The sequence below is a fragment of the Spermophilus citellus genome (assembly GCF_964194105.1).
Source record: "Spermophilus citellus genome assembly, chromosome: 9".
NCBI classification, from domain to species: domain Eukaryota; kingdom Metazoa; phylum Chordata; class Mammalia; order Rodentia; family Sciuridae; genus Spermophilus; species Spermophilus citellus.
In genome coordinates, this window is record NC_138191.1 from 29,259,149 (window position 1) to 29,279,761 (window position 20,613).

The 20,613-nt window shown below is 37.5% G+C and overlaps 1 protein-coding gene across 3 annotated transcripts in view; it reads right to left on the reverse strand.

The window, feature by feature from the left end:
* NOTCH2 (notch receptor 2) overlaps positions 1-20,613 on the reverse strand; it is a 163,858-nt gene that overhangs the window by 106,258 nt on the left and 36,987 nt on the right. For all 3 annotated transcript variants that reach the window (XM_081308318.1, XM_081308317.1, XM_081308316.1), the window contains exon 2: positions 18,093-18,174. In XM_081308318.1, coding sequence (XP_081164444.1) covers positions 18,093-18,174 — 82 coding nt within the window. The remainder of the gene's footprint in view (positions 1-18,092; positions 18,175-20,613) is intronic.

Here is a 20,613-nt window from a genome sequence, read left to right on the forward strand (position 1 = left end):
GGGACTTTTTCCCTTCAAAATAATTCCACAAATTAATCTGGATACTTTTCATGTCCAAATATATCCATTACTTTTTCTTTAAAAGTCACCCATCTCGGACATGAAGAGGACCACTTTTTCATTGTTACTAGTCAAACATACACATGGAAGAATGGGACAAAGGGGAGGGAAGAAAGAAGAGAGAAAAACAAGGGAACAAGAAAACATTCCATTTGCAAGGATACCTGTATGGTCCCCCTCACTAACACAGATGAAAACCAGACCCTAACTCTTACATGTCACCAGCAGCCTGGATTAATTTACATGTAGCCACTTTACGGATTTCAACGAAGCTGGGTTGTGAATTGCAATTCCAGTCTATCTGGCAATGGCTGCAGTTTGGGATCAGTCTCCCTAGTAATACAGGACAGAAAAAAAATTGTTCTTTCAAGTTTCCTAAGTGAATAGCCACTCGTCTACAGAAAAGCTTAAAACAGTGCAGCAGCTTGTGTCGGCTCCAAGATGACTGAAGTCGGAGCAGGAAATAAGCCCCTTTTCCAAATAAAAGCCAGTGTTCTCTGTCCTTGTTTTCTCTGCTGAATGTTCTGTAGCAGCAGGGTGAGCACAAATTGCATCCAGGGCTTTGCTGCAGCTCTGTCTTTAGTTTTGGGGTGTTTTGAGTTTGTTTTTGTTTTTGTTTTTTTCATGAGGATTTGGCCATTTGAAATAAAAAGACAACAAAGCAAAATCCTACCACATACAAGAAGAAGAAAAAGAGAAACATGCTTTACAAAATAGCTATTTCAAAATCATGATTTTTTAAAAACTATACAGAATGTGGAACGGAGGGGAAAAAAATGTCTCATGTGGGTTGTGTCGGCACTGCAGCTGCTCCTCATTAAAGCTCCTCTTTACTCCCTCTGGGCTAGTTTCCAGCAGAAAATTCTTTAAACAGAACTCGGCTTTCAACCCACTTTCTTCTTGCTCTGGGCCTCTCGGCCCCCCAATCTGCAGTGGCAGCCTGCCCTAGCTGAGCTCTAGAGGGGGAGCTGTCATTAAGGTAAATGAGGTAAGGGTAGGGGAAAAAACTAACAAAACTCAGAAACCAAATTAAGCATCGGTCAGTAACAAAGGTCTGCAGTTAGAAAAGCCCCAAATCAGTCTGTTCTTTCCTGTGGCCATAATGCCAGCTTGGTTTCCTGCCCCCTCTTTGGTTCCCCCTGTTAAAAAAGATAAAAATAATTGCTAACAGCCAAAGCTAGCTGTAACCAGTGAAAGTTCCTATATAACTTTCAATTCCCAAGGCTCTGACTGCAAATTTCTAGATGCCCTGAAGCCTGCAGAATCAAGTCCAAATGCCTAGGCTGGCATTCAAGAGCCCAACCCACTGAGCTAACCTCATGGCCTCCCCCTCCTTCCAGTACCTCCAGTTCCATGTCTCACCAGATTGTTCACTTTTCAATTCTGTAACTCTGTGTAAAGGTAACTAACTGGGTTATGCTAACTACAAACTTTGTTTAAAAAAAAAAAAAAAGAAAAATTCACAAAGACTTCCAGTTAACTTCCTGGTAAAGAGGGGAAGAAAAAGGAAGAAACTCTATCATGTTGACTTCTTACTCTTCCCACTCCTACTCTCACGCCCCCTTCCTCCAAAAAAAAGAAAGAAAGGGGAGAAAAAGGGAAACATTATAGCTTATTCAGCAAGAAGGAAAAAAACAAAAAGAACTTAAAAAAAAAAAAGATTGGTGTATAGAATAGGGCCCAGAACAAGGCTGTTTGTGGTAAAACACTGTTAGTTTGATGTAAAGGAAACAAAGACAAGTATACAATCAAATCCCCTTCCTCCCTCTCTCACTCTCTTGTGCTCTCTCTAACACACACACACACACACACACACACACACACACACACACTCACAACTAATATACAAAGACTGCAGAATACTGCAGGGCAGCTCATTTTTCTAGTATGTAAATTCAGCTCCCTGGACAGAACATTTCTGCTTTTCTTGTAGAAGTATTTCAGAAAATGTTAATCTCAGTCCCCACATTAAACTGAATGCTTCCAAATTAAGTTTCCCACAGGAAAATAACCTCACAGGGAATTGTGAGGCTGGGAGCTGTCTTCTGGAGCCCCACCCCACTTGGTCTGCAATGTGTTCAGGGTTTTCTACCCCTCATCTGAATAAAGCAATGAACACACACTTATTGTAATAAATCCAAGCCACAGAGTGGCTAAAGTGGGACAGGCGTTGAAGCTGTTCATTCACAGCATCGTTCCTCTTCACTGGAGACTGTGAAATCAGGAACCTCTGCAATGGGAAACCACGCTTTATTGACACAAGACCTTTGCAAATGCCCTTATCTTCAAGTTGACAGTCTGAGCTCATTTATCAGAACTCCAAAGCTAAGCTGAGCGCCTAGGCTCTTCAATTTTCAATTCTCACTTGAAAGATGGGGAAAGGACATACAAACAGTGTCCAAAGACTTGCTTTGCTGCTCTTATAGAACGTGGTTCTTTCTTCTGTCTTCCAGCACACAATCAGTGCCTTACCATATTTTACTGCCCTGGTCCCCAAGAAAATATCAATGTGTGATTAAAACATAACTGACATACCCTAGTCATGTGAGTTTACAAAAAGTACCCTTCACAGTAATAGACAAAAATGAATGAGATAAGCCTGTTCCCAAGCTATGGACTGCAGAATTATGGCCAGAGTCTGCAATCCTGACAAATCACTCTATAAACTACTAAATAATGTCATGTCCACATTAAAGTATACACAGATGCTGCTGTGATTACTAAAATACAGAGGTTATTGAAATGATTTTGTGTGTATATGCTGGGGATTGAACCCAGGGCCTAGTACATGCTAGGCAAGCACTCTGCCACTGAATTACACTCACAGCCTCTAAAATGTAATTCTTGAGTTCTTAGTAGATTTTGACCTGATGCGTTGTATTCAAACAACAGGCTGAGATGATTTCCTCCCAAGATCATCTCTCCTTTGTGCACTGTATTCTTGCCAGACTCAACTTCTTCCAACTGACAGAACAGGCTACAGAGCAACACTCCTCACCTCTAGACCTTTGTATGTGACGTTCACTCAGCCCAAAACACTTTTCCCCACCCTCTTCTCAAAGATAAGCCCTAAAATTCCTTCAAGCCTCTGCTTAAATATTATTTCCTCTGAGAAACAGCCCGGACACCCTGGCCATATGCTCCCCCAACCCTGACATATTATATCACTCATTAACCTTTATTATGATTATCTTCCCTAGCAGACAAGAATTATTCATTGCCATACCCCAGAGCTTGACATAGTGACTGGCATATGGAAGGCATTCAACTACTCAGAGCTCATATCCTTAACAGATGCCAAAGGGCAACATGCAAAGGCCCACAGAATCTTTACACCTTAAAAAGACTCTTTAATTACACTTGAAGTTTGGGAACCACTAGGTTGAGCTATTTACCCAAAGGATTTTTTAAACTAATTAAGATTCCTGATATATAGAGTATTTTTTAACCCTCACTCACCCCTAAATCATTCAAAGTGGGCCAACTGCATATGGAGTAGATTATTTTTTTAATCACATTTTCCTCAAAAATATGAAATCAGCCAACACACACACAGAGGCACGTGTGCACACACACAATCTCTCCCATCCCCCGCAGTCTTCACTCTCTCACACTTTTATTAGTCTTTGATAAAACACTGACAACATGAACCACAGGGGCCTGCAACAGTGACCTCAACAGCATGCACTGTAGAATTTTAGAGACTGGCGTGAAAATTAAATAAGATTCCTAGGAAGAAAACTGAGTATGGGAGCTTGCTTTTTGTTCCCAGTGTGAGTAGATGACCACCTTCAAAGTTTAAAGTCCAAAATATGTCTGAAAGTAGAAATAGTTTGAAAAACTTTCAGTTTGGTCTGAAAGGATTCCTAGTTCAAAAATAATGGTACCCAGTATCAAACCAAACCTGATTATGGGGGAAGGCTTGAGAAAGATCTGTATTTACTTAAACTTTAAGAGGGTAAGAAACTAAAGTATATCTTTTTTAAAAAAATCTTTTTTAAATGTGAGTGTGTAACCGATGTGATTCTGCAATTTGTATTTGGGGTAAAAATGGGAGTTCATAACCCAATTGAGTCAAATGTATGAAAGATGATATATCATGAGCTTTTTAATGTTTCGAACAACCAATTAAAAAAAAGGAACTATGAAAAAAAATCTTTTTTAGTTGTTGATAGACCTTTTTTTATTTATTTATACGCAGTGCCAAGAATCAAACCCAGTGCTTCACACATGCCAGGCAAGTGCACTACCACTGAGCCATAGCCCCAGTCCCTAAAGTATTTCTTTGTGGATTCTGAATAACCTTTCTCCAGAAGAAGAAGAAAAAAAAACTAATCACTCCTATAGATACGCAAAACATTTTAATGATAATTGGAAAATATAATTTCAGAATGCCCTGAAACACTACCAAAAAAGCATCTAAATTTTAGACAATAAAAATAGCAGACATTATGGAAGAAAATAATTCTATCTAATGCTTGTTTAAGACAAAAATCACTCTTTTCCTTGAAAGAAATGGCTAAATTTTAGGGAGAGAAAATTGATCCTTGAGAATTAAAAAAAAAAAAAGGATCATAGATATTATAAGGATTTTTGTTCATCCAAAGGGTAAGGACCACAACAAGTAAACAAATATACTGGGAAGGGGGGATAATTAGGGGATAACATTTTAAGACTCCTTTAGGCAAGGAGCAGTAATGATGAAAAGTCGAGAAACACTCAAACAGCATATAGAAAATAACTCTTAGCCTAGACCTGCAAGTCAAATACATATAAATATTGGTTGAATTGAATAGAAAAGCTCCCTGCAAACACTGACATTATTTTTTTAATCACATTTTCCTCAAAAATATGAAATCAGCCAACACACACACAGAGGCACGTGTGCACACACACAATCTCTCCCATCCCCCGCAGTCTGACCCATGGGTCCAGAAAATAAAGTGCTCCTCTACTTTGGAAATTCCTTCACCTGTGTGTGCTCTGCTGTAAGAAATCAAACCCTCTATGGGAAAAAACTGAAACCTTGCAAAGCCAAATAATGATGTCTAATGAGAAAGTGTACCTGATACCATACAAATAATTTCTTTTAAAAATATAATGCTATAATTCTACTCTTCCATTATTTCAGCAACAAATACAACAGCAAACCCCACAAACTCTCCCCACATGGATGATGCGGGTAGTGTTGTGTGAGCAGCTCAGCACATCCATGCCTATGCCTGGAAGCATGCACCAACAAGCACCAGCCCCACTATTGGGATAAGACTTACTTTTTTCATCTAGATTAGAAGCTTTTTAATTATAGATGGACACAATACCTTTATTTTATTTGCTTATTTTCATGCAGTGCTGAGGATCAAACCCAGTGCCTCACACATGCCTGGCAAGTGTTCTATCACTAATGATCACTATCATAATTATTAAAATCATCACCATTAATGATCATCCTAAAAACTTTTCCATATACAGGTTAACTTTTTCTGATGTTTACTGAAAATATCTGACTTTTATGGCAATGAAAATAGTTATTTGTCAAAGAAAAATGTAGTTGACATTTATTTGATTTAATACCACTCTAATTCATCAGGATCTCAGTTTAGGTCCTGGCCTTGGTCCAGCATAGATATCTCAACTAAGAAAACTGGCATCAACCAAAATCTGATACAGGAGGAATCAGATATGATTCATTGTTCTAATTTCAGCAACATTTGCTTCAAGAATATCATATGGATATTTCAAGAAAAGTTAACTGCAAAGAATAGTTCTTCCCATCTGTACCCACTGCCGTGGGAGGAACATGAAACATTTCAAGTGGCTCTTGTGCTCTAAGGTGGGTTGACACACTATAGCCCTCAGGCTAAATTTGCTGCCACTTATTTTTGTATCATCAGCCAAGAAACTATAAAAGGTTTTTACGTTTTTTAAAAGATGACATTTTAAATGGGTATATTAAGTACCTATACAGGATCTTCAATTTGCCACTTAGTTAGCTAAAACACTACCTAGCATTTTTAAGTGGCTCCTGCTCTGAGGGCAGAACAGCATTATGGTGTATCTTCCTATTTTTTGTGTATGCAAAAAACATTCTCAAAGGATTTGCTTATTTATAACTCAAACTTTTTCTGCTTACTAAAAATTATGCCCATTCGAAAGTTGTGCTGCAATTGTGTACAATGAATCAAAATGCATTCTGCTGTCATATACCTAATTGAAATAAATAAAGTTTTTTCAAAAATTTAAAAATTAGGCCATTTGAGAGCAGTTATCACGAACAATGTTTAATTTCAGAAAGGCATTCCAATGGTCAAAGGATCATCATTGTCAATCATCAAATCTCTGCATCACTGAAACCAAAGATGAAGACTGGGGATGCGGCTCGTGGTAGAGTTCTTGCCTAGCATGCATAAGACCATGGATTCAATCTCCAACACTTCAAAATTTGAAGTTAAAATTTAAAAACAAAGCCAAAGATGATAAAAGGAGAGGACATAGGGGGGTAAAAAATGTGGTGCCCATATCTTATCATCACTATTTTCCTAAAGAGATAAGACCATGGCCTAAAGATTGGAGAAAATTGATTCTTGGAGGTCAAAAAAATCTTAGATATTACAATAGCTTGTGGCCTTCCATAGCAGAGAAACTAAATGTCAAACAAGCATACCAAACATAAATACTCAAATTTACTCAAAGTAGAAATAAATGTACTCTGTGAATAGAATAAATGACATTTATCCCAAAACTAAAGGATGGACATAACAAGCACAACAGACACTGAAAGCTGCAATGGCCCAAGCTGGATCTGCTCTTCAACAAAGCTAAAACTCCAAATAAACCCCCAAGTCTAAACAAAAGACAGCACTAGAACAGAAACCACAATGCACACAGCGGCCCACATTAACTCTGGAGAGGCTCTTCACTCACTGAACCCGGCCAGGGAAAGACAACATTTCATGTCCCTACATATTCCTGCACCATTCTGCTCAAAAAACTCCTAGTAGCAGTCAAGATGTATGCGTGTGATTTATTTATTAACATACTTTTAAAATTTACATATACACATTTATCTGTTCTAGGCTCACATACACACTGTAAGTATATAACTATACACTTAATAATTATAAGCTTGGTTTTTATCTGAATAAAAACATAGACAGCATGTACATTTTTTTCAATCTCCTATCTAAGACTTTAGGATGTTCCCAGGTCTCTTTGATAGAGTGGCTGCTTTTCCTCTGGACTAGCTCTGGTTTGCCACTAGCCTAAAAACTTTGAACAAGTCACTTTATCTCTCCAATCTTCAGTTTCCTTATGTGTTAGACATCAGATGCTAGACCAGATAATCTCCAACATTCACTTTATCTGTAAAACTGTCCATTTTGGTATGTTCCACAGCCCCTTGGAGCTAGAGGATAGACCTCCCTTAGAAGGAGCTCAAAAGAATTTTCACATTGTTTGCTTTCATGAAATTTTTAAAAATTAAAGTGCACAGGTTAACATGCTTAGTCTTCCAAACTATCTCACAAAAACCTTAAGTATTTGTTTGCTTTTGTATTTTGATTTTATGTCAATACATGTATTCACCAATATCAGTTCTTTCAGGTCTGGTCTAGAAATCGAAAGAAACAGGGCTGGATCTTCAGATTGTCTAATGGGGTCTGGAGAGAGAGCTCTTAATCCAAGTCTATGGCCTAGTCTTATTACACTGTATAATTCAATACAATTCACTTAACTGTATTAAGTCTCAGATTCCTCACATACAAAACAAGGGAAAGGTGCTCTCCAGAGTCCCTTCAACCTCCCAACCACGTTGACCATCAAGATCCTGGCTTTCAAACTTCCTCAGCAATATCACCCAAGAATGTAAGGCTTCTGGCTGCTGTCAGTACCTGAGAGTCAGTGGCATTTCCCTGGAGCAAGAAATGTGCCTGTGTCTCCCTTGTTGTACAGCCCTCACCTTCCCTAACAAGCACCTTCTAAGTGCACAGAACACAGGCCTATGTAAATGAACTACTGCACAGCTGGCCCCTCACAGGAAGCATGAGGAAAAAAGAAGCAAATAAGAAGTAACAAATACACTTAAACAAGATAAGAGGACTGAAAAGCAATCTACAGTCTGAAGGGACAAAAAGGCCTTCCTGTCTTCCCCAGAACAACTTGCTAATATGACAGCCTGTTTTCTTCAACAAAGAATGGCGGTAGATACTTCAGTCCTTACTGATAAATCACACATGGCTAAAAAGTGACGTGTGTGTGTGTGTGTATCTGTGTGTGTGTGTGTAAGTCAACAATCTGAGAAGTATTAACTGTAAACTCACAGAGAATGGACTTTCTAAGTAAATTCACATAGGACCTCTATGCAGATCTCATTTACACATTTATCCTCTCAACACAGCATAAAAGCTTCCCCAGTTCATGATGCTACCATAAATCCCCATAAAATTTAGGAAAAACTAGGTGATGCTCCATAATTAGAGAGTTTGTTTCTTTAAAGACTAATTATGAACTCTGATAGTCAGTGTCAGCCTTTGCCTGGAAGGAAATGAGTCACCTTCTCATTAGTAATCAAGTTTATCCATTTTTTAAGAGTGACCCAGAAATTCAAGGATATGAGTTTCAGCAATACGAGACAGAACATCAGACACCACAAACATTATACACAAATAGGACTAAGGCAGAAAAATTAAAGTCAAGGAGGTTCTTGAGGTACTTTTTAGGATGACTGAGGTTTCAGAAAGGACAAGCTGGCTGGTGAAATAAAATGTGTCTGGCTTACACAAGAACCAACATTTCAAAATCTTAAAGGGATGAGTGGTTAAATGACTTAAGGCACTGCCATGGTCTAGGCAGGAGAATTTAAACCACTATTAAATGTTTTCCACACAGAATAGGCAGTCCTGGTTTATTCTGGATAATTGAGGGTTTGGATATGTACTATATAATCAGAGGAAACAAGCAGTAAAGAACATGAGCTAATTTGGGGTAACCAAAGACTTGGCTAACAGATGCTTCCTTACTCTGGATCCCTAAAATGAACAGAATCTGACCAATATTCACTGGACAAAAGAGATCTGAGTTTGAGACACCTGAATTCTCAGCTAAGAAACTGAACCACGCAGCACTATGAAGACCAGCCCTGTTCTCTGTTTTTCTATTACTCCCTCTACCACAATCCATTCTTTTTCTTGCCCTAGAGATTCCTGGACTGTTTGCTTACAAAAGAGTGTTCACAAGCCTACCTGGCTGCTCTGTCTGGCAGCAGCACAAGAATCAACAGTCAAGGCCAAAAAGGTCTGGGGAAGGGAATGGTAATTGCTCCCAGCTGCCCTCTGTTCCGGTCCCCTGGTCCTCCCCTCACCCTTTTCTCCAGGCATTCCATCTCCAAACAAAGCTAACACATGCTAAAGAATGATTTTTCAAATAGCTTCCCTGTCACTGTGAAACCAGATTAATCCACACACCGTCTTATTAAAACCTAACACAAATGGAAGCAGAGACAGAAAAGAGCCACCAAAACGTAGAAGTTTTGAAGTTCTATCACTGAAGAAGAAATAAAGAAACTGGTATTGACTACTCCAAGTATTAACAGTGCTTTCTAGTTTCCTCAGTAGCCCCACCCATCCTTTTTCTATCACTCCATCTTCTACAGCTCCAATAATATTCCAAGATTTAGAATCTGAGTAGTGCACCAAAAATCCTTCAGTCCCATTGTAGTTGTTCCTCATGGGATTTTCAGTAGTTCTTGTTTTCCGTGCCACTTCAGGCTGTTTTATCTTATACACATATGTATGCTTCCTCCCCCTCAGCAAGACTTCAGAGGGCTGCCACTCTTCTCACACAAGAGAAACAGCGTGCACAGACACAAGCTCGCGTGGTACAACTGTGGATAATTCAGTCATAGGCCTCGTGGTTTTTCTGCCTGTTCACAACACCCAGCATGGTGATCGGGCATAGTAGTCTGCTCAATAAATATCAGTGTGATGTAAACTAAACCTTTTTCTGAACAGTGAGAATTCTATGGTGCTTCAGAGTCCATCTAACCCTACAGCATTCAGGATTCAGGGTCACAGAGAGAGTAACTGCAGGAAACTGGCCTGAATCTACTCTAAATACCACTGTTCTACACAAACACCAAATCACACTATTTTCTCACTAATCTTCTCTTCATATTTATTCGGGGGGGAAAATTGGACAAAATGCTCCAGTTCAATGTGTTCACGGAGTAATACCACCTGTCACTTAAATAACTTTCTTGTTCTTTACTTTCACTTTTCTTTCCTAAAGCCCCTTTCATAACGATCAAGTAGGAGACTACTTTGGTGAAGAACATTTTAAATCGAAGGTATTGCATTAATAATGATAATGGTACTAGTCTGAGAATCAGCAACCATTTTAGACATATGAGACTAAATGCTTAGTGATAGTTACTAATAGTGAATAAATAGGTTCTAGAAAATTTGGGGAAATCCAAGAAAAAATCCAATTTACCTGACATTAGTATGTAAGGCAAAAAAACAGGACAAATATGGAAACAGCATACATAATACTCACACATACACATACTCATATAGACACACACATATGACAGCGGAGGTAGGAAAGATACTAAACTTCATTCCTACCTACAAAATTCCTACTACTGGACATTGAGAAGAGGGCTTAATAAAAACCTCCATCATACCCCCACATTTATGCTAGCTTAACAAATAAAGTCTACAAGGTTTTCATTTTTATTGTATTCTGATATCCCCTACTCCTTTGCTAGCACATATAGATAAAATTAAAATGAAGGACTTAATTAAGCTTCTCTAAATCCTGAAAGAGAAATATTTTTCCATTCTGCTTCCAAGAGAAGGGACAAAAAAAAAAAAAAATTCCTACATGAAATGAATGGTGCTGACAAGCCACAATTGAACAATAAGAAGGAAATTTCACATAGGATTATTGTTAACCTGGAGACTGTGTTGAAAGAAGTCAAGCTAAACTCATATCTATTAATGCCAGGTTTACAGGCCAAAATTAATTGATTTAGCTTACTGGCAGTTACCCAGGATGGGGAAAAGGATCCAAGCAGAGCTTCAGAACTTCCTGCTACTTCTCTACTGAACACTGAAATACATGAAGGTTCCAATCTAAAGAACAAAGATGAGTTGAAAAGAGCATGGGAATTCTGTTGCCATGTGTGGATAAGAAGCTGTCGATCAAGATTCCCCTCTAAAAGACCCCTCGGGGACACAATGTACGTGGAGGGATTCTTAAAGGACATCGTGTTAATAAGACTCACTTGGGAACGCAACTGTTCTCAAGTCCTAAAGAAAAGGCCTCACAGAACATACACATGTACATTTGTAACTCACTAGCAAACTGAGGTGCCATGTTTACCAACTTGTAACTTCTGTGCTGACAGGAACATATCAAGTTGTTGAATTTGTTCTGTCTTAATATCATAGCTGCATAAAATTGGTCTGGACTTGTTCACCCTTAATCAGGAAAAAAGGAGAAATTTCAAGTTTTTTAATTCGGTTTTCTCTACTGAAGAATACTTTCACAGACAATGTCCTCTATCTGCCCCTTCACTGCCTTCTTCTTTTCATCTTTAGTAACCGCACAGAGCTTTCCAATCAAAGGCCACTTCTCAGAAATAGAACTAGCCAAGCCTGGTCCAAGCACACTCATGCAACCACAAGTAGGTGCAAGGTCCCAGTGTTACATGAGTGAGTACTCAGGCCCAGTTAGTGCTACACTTTCTGCCCAAAATCAGAACTACACAAAGCAGAGTTTTAATCATATTCCTGATTTTAAAAAAATATATCTTTCATATATTTTCAAATGTTTTAAAATTCCTTTTCAGACTATTTGAACTATTACTTTAATATGTAATTTGTTCCCATTTTATTGACAGGCAAACTAAGACTCAAAATGATAGCACATTTTCCCAGAGCACATCTCAGATCAGTAAAAAGACTTATCTCTTTTGGACGTCGTTTTTGGGCAAACTATTTAACCTCTCTGAGCTTCTACATGTTCATTGATAAAACAGAGATTTACACACTATGCCTCATAGAAGGACTAAAGTAGTACATTAAAGAGCCTAACTGAGGATGGGTCCTGGCATATAATGAGTATTCAATAAATGTTAGCTGACCATTATAGTCATTAACTTGCCAAAGATTTGATTGCTGGCAGGAATGAGGACTCAAACTCAAATCTACCTGGCATAAAATCCTATGTCCTCTGCTTGTCACCAGGTGCCTTAATCACTCACCCGTGCCAAAGGAACTACACTCAAGCCTGGGGCAAAAGAAGAAAATCAGTCATGCTGATCATCTCTTATTCAAAATGTTGGTGTTTTTTTCACCATTTTTTTTTTGGTGAAAAAAAATGTTTTTTCATTCATTTTGATTTTTTGAACCATGACATTAAAATATTATTGATATTGATTACTGAGCTCTTTAACAGACCTCTAAATTTCACACCTGAGGCAACTGTCTCCTCATCACCACCACCACCAACCATATATATATGCCATAGTGTGTCAACCCACCTTAGAGAAATATTTTACATATATTTATTTATATACTTATTTATTTATTTATATATATATATATATATATATATATATATATATACACACACACATATATGTGTGTGTGTGTATGTATGTGTAGGTATATACATATTTTTTTCTTTTTTATGCTAACTAGGGGTAAGCTAATGAAGGACCCAGGCTGGCAGGATCAGTGTCAGTAGAGAAGAAAGAGAAAGTGGTTTAACAGTTGATGTTCTCCCTGTGGATTTCTTTGATATGACACTGCTTGCTCGGCACTGAGTGTGATAATGAGAATCTGTTGAGAGGGGCAAACACTGAATCAGCTATGACTTCTGAAAATGCCTTTTTGGGGAAGCACCTTCACCACCCAAATGTCAATGATGCATCCTCCACTGCATGCTGGGTTCTGAGAGCCCAGTGTCTCTACTCTCTACTACTATAGCTGAATTTGTCAAGAGGATAGCAAAGGCAATGGCTTCAGTTTTCTTGGATGGATTTAGGAGGCCCAGACTACCGACATTAATCCCTAATCCTGGCAAGGACTGTCAGTGTTTAGTGTTTATTACAGACAGCAGATATTTAGATAAAATGTGATGCAAACTTGTATAACATTTCATATTTATAATGATGCACTTCAAAATGTCATTTTAGGTAGATAAAAAGTAGAGATTCTTGACGGCAAGCACCCATCCACAAAAGCTGGGTAACTCAAGTGTCTCTTTATTTTTCCACAAACACTGTGCTAAATACCTCCTAAGTGATGTGTAGGAAATTCCAAAAGACCTCTTTATAATTTCAAGTTTCATCATTAAAAATAATGGGAAAGTAACTCAAATCAAACTAACGTTCTTGCTCATAACAATTATAAATACTGGTCAAAACATTAATGACACCAGAGAGCAACCAAAAGTAGGCAGAAAATTGGATGGGTTGTGAGCTGGGGGGTGGAATGCAAAAAAGAAGCAAACCACAGGAAATCCACATCCAGTAGCCTTCCCGTGAAGGTAACTTCCAGGTCCACACAGCACAAGAGGGAGACAGACAGTGAAAGCAGACAATGAAAGTTTTACTGGATGGGGAGCCAGAGGCATCTGGAGCTGTCAAAACAGCTGGAATTTGAAGAGAAGTCCTGGAAAAGACAACCATAGAAGCAGCTCAAAGTATGCATAGAACTCTGTTCAAATCCTTTAACAATTCACTATGCAGAAGCAAATGGGATTCAGGAAACCAAGAGGAAGCAAGAAACTCAAGAGTGAAAAAGCATGCAGAAGGCTCCTGGTTAGAGCCTTGCCAAATTAGTGGGCCTTGATAAACACTCCAGGGTTTGGTCAAGCCCTCACACTTTCCACAGAACTCTCTGAAGGGTCCTTAGAAATAAGGACCACATCTCAAGACTAAGATTTCACCTGTTAGAAAGAGAAGCAAACCTATTCTCAAACTAAGCCTCCATCAGATCAAGGTTATCTCTCAGGAATGGAACTGCCTACTAAAACAAAATTCAACATTCTTTAGTAGAAAAACTTTTTAAATCCATCAACCACAATATCCAGTCAATAATTAAAAACTAAAGCACACTCAAAGTAAAGAGCAACTGAACCCATAGTCAAGAGAAGAAGTTGATAGAAACATAGCCACAGACAACCTAGATGTTAAGGACTGACAGAAAAAAAAAAACTTTAAATAATAATTGATAAATGTTTTTGTAATACACATTTTATAAACTGTATAATTCATAACCTCACCTACCCCCAGCATCTCAGCAAACTTGAGTTGCCCATGATTTTTAATCAAAATAGGATTTGGAATGGGTTATTTTTGAAAGCCTGGAGCAAACAACTTGAAAGTGATTAATGACATCCAAACTTAATTATATATTTACACCTCCCAGTAGGACAAGGGAGAGAATAAAATGCCTTCTCTCTGTGTAGTGAGAGGGCTTTATTAAAACCTGACAGCAACTATTTAGCAGCAATAATTGAGTTTTATGCAAGATTACACAGATTCCCCTTGTCTGGCATCACAATCTGATCACACACTGACAGGGGAGCTAAGTTTCTAACAGTGAGAAAAAACAGTAGAGCTTTGCATAAAACCAATCTTTAAAAGTACTTATCCTCATCTGTCAATGTGATATTATCAAGGGTTTCTGTAATTTCTATAAACAATCATTATGTTTTAGCTGAGTCAGTAACACAATGCCCTCTTCAGAGGTAGTTAGACATCTTCTGTTTTAAACATCACTTTCTACCAATTCCCACCCTCCAAAAAAAGAATTTGGCTTCAACTTTATTTTCTTAATCCACTGAGCAATCTCATGAATAAAAATATAATCACATACCCTGCATGCCTGATATAATTTTCATAAACTTTCTAAATATTTTAATATTTATTTACTGTTTTGTAAAAATATTAACTGAACAAGCCAGCTTACCTTCTTTCCCCTGGGAAGGAAAGAAAAGAAAGAAAAAGCAAGGTTGATTAAGATATATTGAAAAGTATACCAAGTACACATTACTTTTGCTTAAGACTCTGTGAAGGAATCACCAACTCAGCCTCTGTGGTGAGTTCTTGCTTTCCCTATGAGTATAGACGGTGACCTTGCCATTCCTGAAAAGGCTAATCTTACCTTTTCTGAAGTAAACACTCTTTTTACAAGTTCAGTTCTTCATATTGATTTCTCAAATGAGAAGGATGGCTTTACCAATATTTTTTTCTTATTCTCCCTTTCTCAATCAAGGACCTTGTTTCCCTCAGAGCAGGATTAGAAGATACCAGAGGGACTGACTAACCCATCCAGAACTTTATATCCATAAATATTCCATTCTATCAACAATTAACACAGGCCCAGTGACAGAATTTAGGTAGCTCTATTTTTGTTAGCCACAAAGGAAGTTCCCTGCTTCCGAGTAGTGTTTCTCACAGAAAATGTATTGAACATCTTTTACTTCAAGAAACACATTGTTGGGTCTGGGGCTGTGGCTCAGTGGTAGAGTGTGTGAGGCACTAGGTTCAATCAGCACCACATATATATAACTAAAATAAAGGTCCATCAACAACTAAAAAATATTTAAAAGAAAGAAACACGTTGTTGAGCAATAGCAAATACCAGGTACCTTGCCTCTCTGGTCATGTTTACGAAGTCTGAGACTAGAACTCCCATACCTGCTTCCTCACAAAAGTGACCCTTACTGTCCTCTCCAGGTAAGTGCTCAGAGCTTTCTCCCCTAGAAATCTTCTCTCCCCATGGCAGGTCATAATCTATAGACCAACATTAAGAACCTATGTGAGGGCTGGGGTTGTAGCTCAGTGATAGAGCACTTGCCCAGCATGTGTGAGGCACTGAGATCCTTAGCACCCCATAAAAATAAATTTAAAAAATAAAGGTATTGTGTTCATCTACAACTAAAAAATATTTTTAAAAAAGAACCTATGTGAAATTCTCCCCACATAAATCACCACATCAAATTATATCCAAATAACTTGGCTCTCTGTATGGTACTACTATTCCAGATGCTGCCTAAAGCAAATAAAATAAATAAAAGGAGAGAACCTGTATCTTTTTTTTTTTAATGTTTATTTTTTAGTTATAGGCGGACACAATTTTGTGTGTGTGTGTGTGTGTGTGTGTGTGTGCGTGGTGCTGGGGATTGATCCCAGGGCCTTGTACATGCAAGGCAAGCACTCTACCAACTCAGCTGTATTTTTATGTGGTGCTGAGGACCAAACCCAGTGCCTCATACATGGTAGGCAAGCTCTATCTCTAAGCCACAACCCCAGCCCCCAGTATCTAATTTTTGAAAACAGTTAAGAGGCATATAAATTGAAGAGCTTTTAGTTCAGGAAGCACACTGTGAAGCAATAGCTACATGGCCGGTCCTGTGCAAGTTATTAACCATGAAATATGCCTAAGATCAGGACCTCATAATCTAGTGAGAGGAAAAAAATATCAACAAGTAATCACAATGTAATGGGTTAACTGCATAAGACAACTGAATAACAGAACTGAATAACAAAGCAAGCAAGCAACTAAGGCACCAGATGCCTCTAAGAGACTAAACAAGATTTCAGTGACCAATTCTAAGGTATTAAGTTCCCTCCCTTATTATCTCCAGTTGTAGTTCCATTCTTAGAGGAGAATACACCACATGTTTTCTTTGTCAGCTAGAAAAACCAAGTGAGCAGTCCATAATCAGTTACATAAAATCTTTCATTTCCAATGTTATCTTTATTTCAATCCAAACAAACTATTGTTAAGCTTTACTGTCATCACAGCTTAAAATATTTTCACTTTGTTAAAGAAAACTGTTTCTGACTTGGGAAAAAAAATAAATGTGACATTAAAAAAGTTAGATCCTGGTGTCAGAATGGACTCAATTGGCAAAATTTTTACAATTATATGAAGAAAAAGCAGACAAATGTTATCAAATCTTATTTTTCCAACATTTTCCCTGAAATAAATAGAATGATACTTTATTATCAAAACTTTTTAGTTAATGTTAAAAAAAAGATCTATAGAAAATATAAAGAAGCTGTTTATGAAATTATCTCACAGCTTTCCTCAAACAAGAAGTCTGGCGAATTGTAATGCAATCCACTGCTGTCGTGAAGGAAGGAAGGAAGGAAGGAAGGAAGGAAGGAAGGAAGGAAGGAAGGAAGGAAGGAGTGAGTAAGTCTGGCGAGACTACAAGGCTGGAGAAAAAGAAAAGAAATGCTCTTGAGTCAAAAACTAGATGGCACAGCCTACCCTATCTCTGCTCCTTCCTCAACAGTGATTTAACCCCATAGGATGCCCACTCACAGCCCTGCCCCAACCTTACACATGCATATACTGGGCTAATGAAGGGTCACAGCATATACATCTTATACATCTTCCTCCTTCACAGTCTCACTTTCAGAACTGGATTTTTTTATACCAGGAGGAAAATTTCATATGATTATAATATTACACTGGGCAGAATTAAAGTTACTATCTATTTAGAGTTTATCTTAAAAATAAGATCATAGATGAGAAGAGATTCTAAGACTATGTTTTAAACTGAAAAATATAAGAGAACACACTCAATATGTATTAATTAGCCACTCACTAAAAATTCCTTTTTTTAATTTTTTATTAATGCATATTAATTACAGAGAACAATGGGTTTCACTGTGGCATATCTATACATTCATAAACATATTTTTATCATTTCAAGCCTCATTTTCCCCTTCTTCTTCCCCGCCTCTCCACCTGATCCCCTTTCTTTTCTCTAATAGTCTCCATTCTATGAAGTCTTTTTTCATAAGGCAAAATATAATGGTAAGATAGCAAAAAATTCTTATTGACCATTTATCTGACATCCACATCCTTCTATATTCATCACCCACTAAAACTATCAGCAAAGTCTAAAAACCAATAACATTGATTGAAATATTAAAAATAAAAAATAAATATTGTCCAGTATCCTACTGTATAAAAAGAAAATATGTGAAGAGAAAAACTTACTTGCAGTAGCCAGTGCCATTGTGATAAGTAACACAAATTCCTTCATTAACACAGGGCTCATAGCCATCTCGACACTGCAATGCTGAAAACAAGAAACATACATATAACAGAAATTAGTCACTAATCATAACCCTCAACACCAAATGAGATCCTCATCAACACTGATCCCCACATCTAATCTGATCTGGGTTTCCCCGCAAGTTTTAATCAGTTTATCTTTTAGCTTCTAAATTCATAAAAGCAGAAAAATTCATTCCACAAGTGTCTTCCCACATGAACTACTTTTGTGGTCTTATATGCTTTTATTTCTCTGTGTTTCTGTATCTCTGGCTATTAGGTCTCTCTCCCAGAGATAGACAGTAAGACACTTTAATCTATAACATCCATGGCATGTCATAACCATCTTGAGATCTGGATACTTCAGCTAGAGTAATATTAGAATTTATAAATGAATGTTTAGAAGACCTAGGTAGATACTAGGTCACCATATTAGGAGTTATTTAGCCTTAAGCTGAAAGTTTAAAACACTTCACACACAAAAAAAAAAAAAATCAGAAATATCAATAATATCCATTCAACAAACAGAAATTGAAAGCCTAGTATACACTCTCCTAGGACCCAGGGGGGAAAAGGAGAAATTTTTGAATATATATTAATGAATAAAACATAATCTCTAATTATAAGGGCTCACAAAAAGGGAGTAATTCATGAATAGAGATTGTAGAGGAAGGGAAAACAGAAGTTAACAAAATGAGGACTGCAAATTGATGCATCTACTCTGGAAAGCAGTATGAAGATTCCTAGAAAACTTGGAATGGAACCACTATTGGATCCAGTCATCCCACTTCTCGGTATACGTCCAAAGGACGTATACTACTGTGACACAGCCACATCAATGTTTATAGTAGCTCAATTCACAATAGCAAAGCTCTGGAACGAACCTAGGTGCCCTTCAACAGATGAATGGATAAAGAAAAAGTGGTTTGTGTGTGTGTATACATATATATATATATATATAAATACACAATGGAATATTATTCAGCCATAAAAAGAAATGAAATTATGGTATTTGCTGGTAAATGGATGAAACTGGAGACTATCATGCTAAGTGAAATAAGCCAATCCAAAAAAAAAAAAGCCAAATGATGTATGGATTTGATGTGTAAATGCTAACACATAATAAGGAGTGGGGAGAAGAATAGAAGAAGTTCATTGGATTAGACAATGGGGAATGAAGGGAAGGAAGTGGGGATGAGAACAGGAAGGCAGTAGAATGAATTGGACATAACTTTCCTATGTTCATACATGAATACATGACCAATGTAACTCCACATCATGTACAACCACAAGAATGGGAAGTTATACTCCATGTATCCATAATATGTCAAAATACACTCTACTATCTTACAAAAAAAAGTACATGTATAATGGCATAAATTGACGTGAACATACTTTATATACATAGATACGAAAAATTGTGCTCTATATGTATAATAAGGATTGTAATGCATTCCACTGTTGTTGTGTATCTTAAAAAATAATAAAAATAATTAAAAAATAAAATAAATCAGACTACTCAGAAAAGAAACTGCACTAGTAGAAACTTTCACTGATTTCAGCCAGGAAAGTCCATCCCAATCTGCCATGCACTTGTCAGAAACTTACAGTTTCTTAATTGTTTTAGCTTTAAGAGTCAGAATTTTCATCACCAAAATACATATCATTAATCCTAAAGACAATTAGACAGGAAAGACAGAAAGAAACTTATTCTAACAATTGAAATCAAAGTTCAAAAACTCCATTCTTGGAGACCATGAAGATGTCCATCTCCTAAGATGTACATATACAAATACTTGAAAGCAAAACTGGGAAGTCCCCACATTTGAGTTTCTCTAGCCACAACGTTCTATATATAAACTGTGCAGTATCAGAGACTATAAGCTTGCCCATCCCAACAGCAAAATCAACTTCTTTTCCCAGAGAGCCTAGGTACAAGCTGGATGTCAGAGCAAGTCCTCTGACATACTACATAAGGACCCTTCATTAGCCCAGTACTGCACCAAGAAGTGGAATAATCTGAGAACATGTTTACAGAAACCTTATCTCATCCTTTAAAATAATGCTGTTTAAAAAATAGTAATGACAATGATAGTAGCAAACACAATGTAGCGCTTACTAAATACCATTACTATCCTAATATATATACATTAATTCTATCCTCACAACAACTATAAAAAGTTGTTAATTTAACTTTATGTATTCCACAGAGGGCACCTGACTTGATTACTATTACACTAATGAACCTAAGGAGTCTGAATCTAGAAACTGTGCTCTTAACTACTGTGCTCTTTACTACTCTGCTTCCCACTGCCTGACACTGGTCCTCACAGGAAGGGCAGGGTAAGCATTATCACACCCATTTACCAGAAAGTGGAGGCCAGGGACATTAAGAAGTCCCCTCATAGACATCACCCCACTAGCTGATGGCAGTGCTGAGCCTAAGACCTATGTCTCTTCCTAA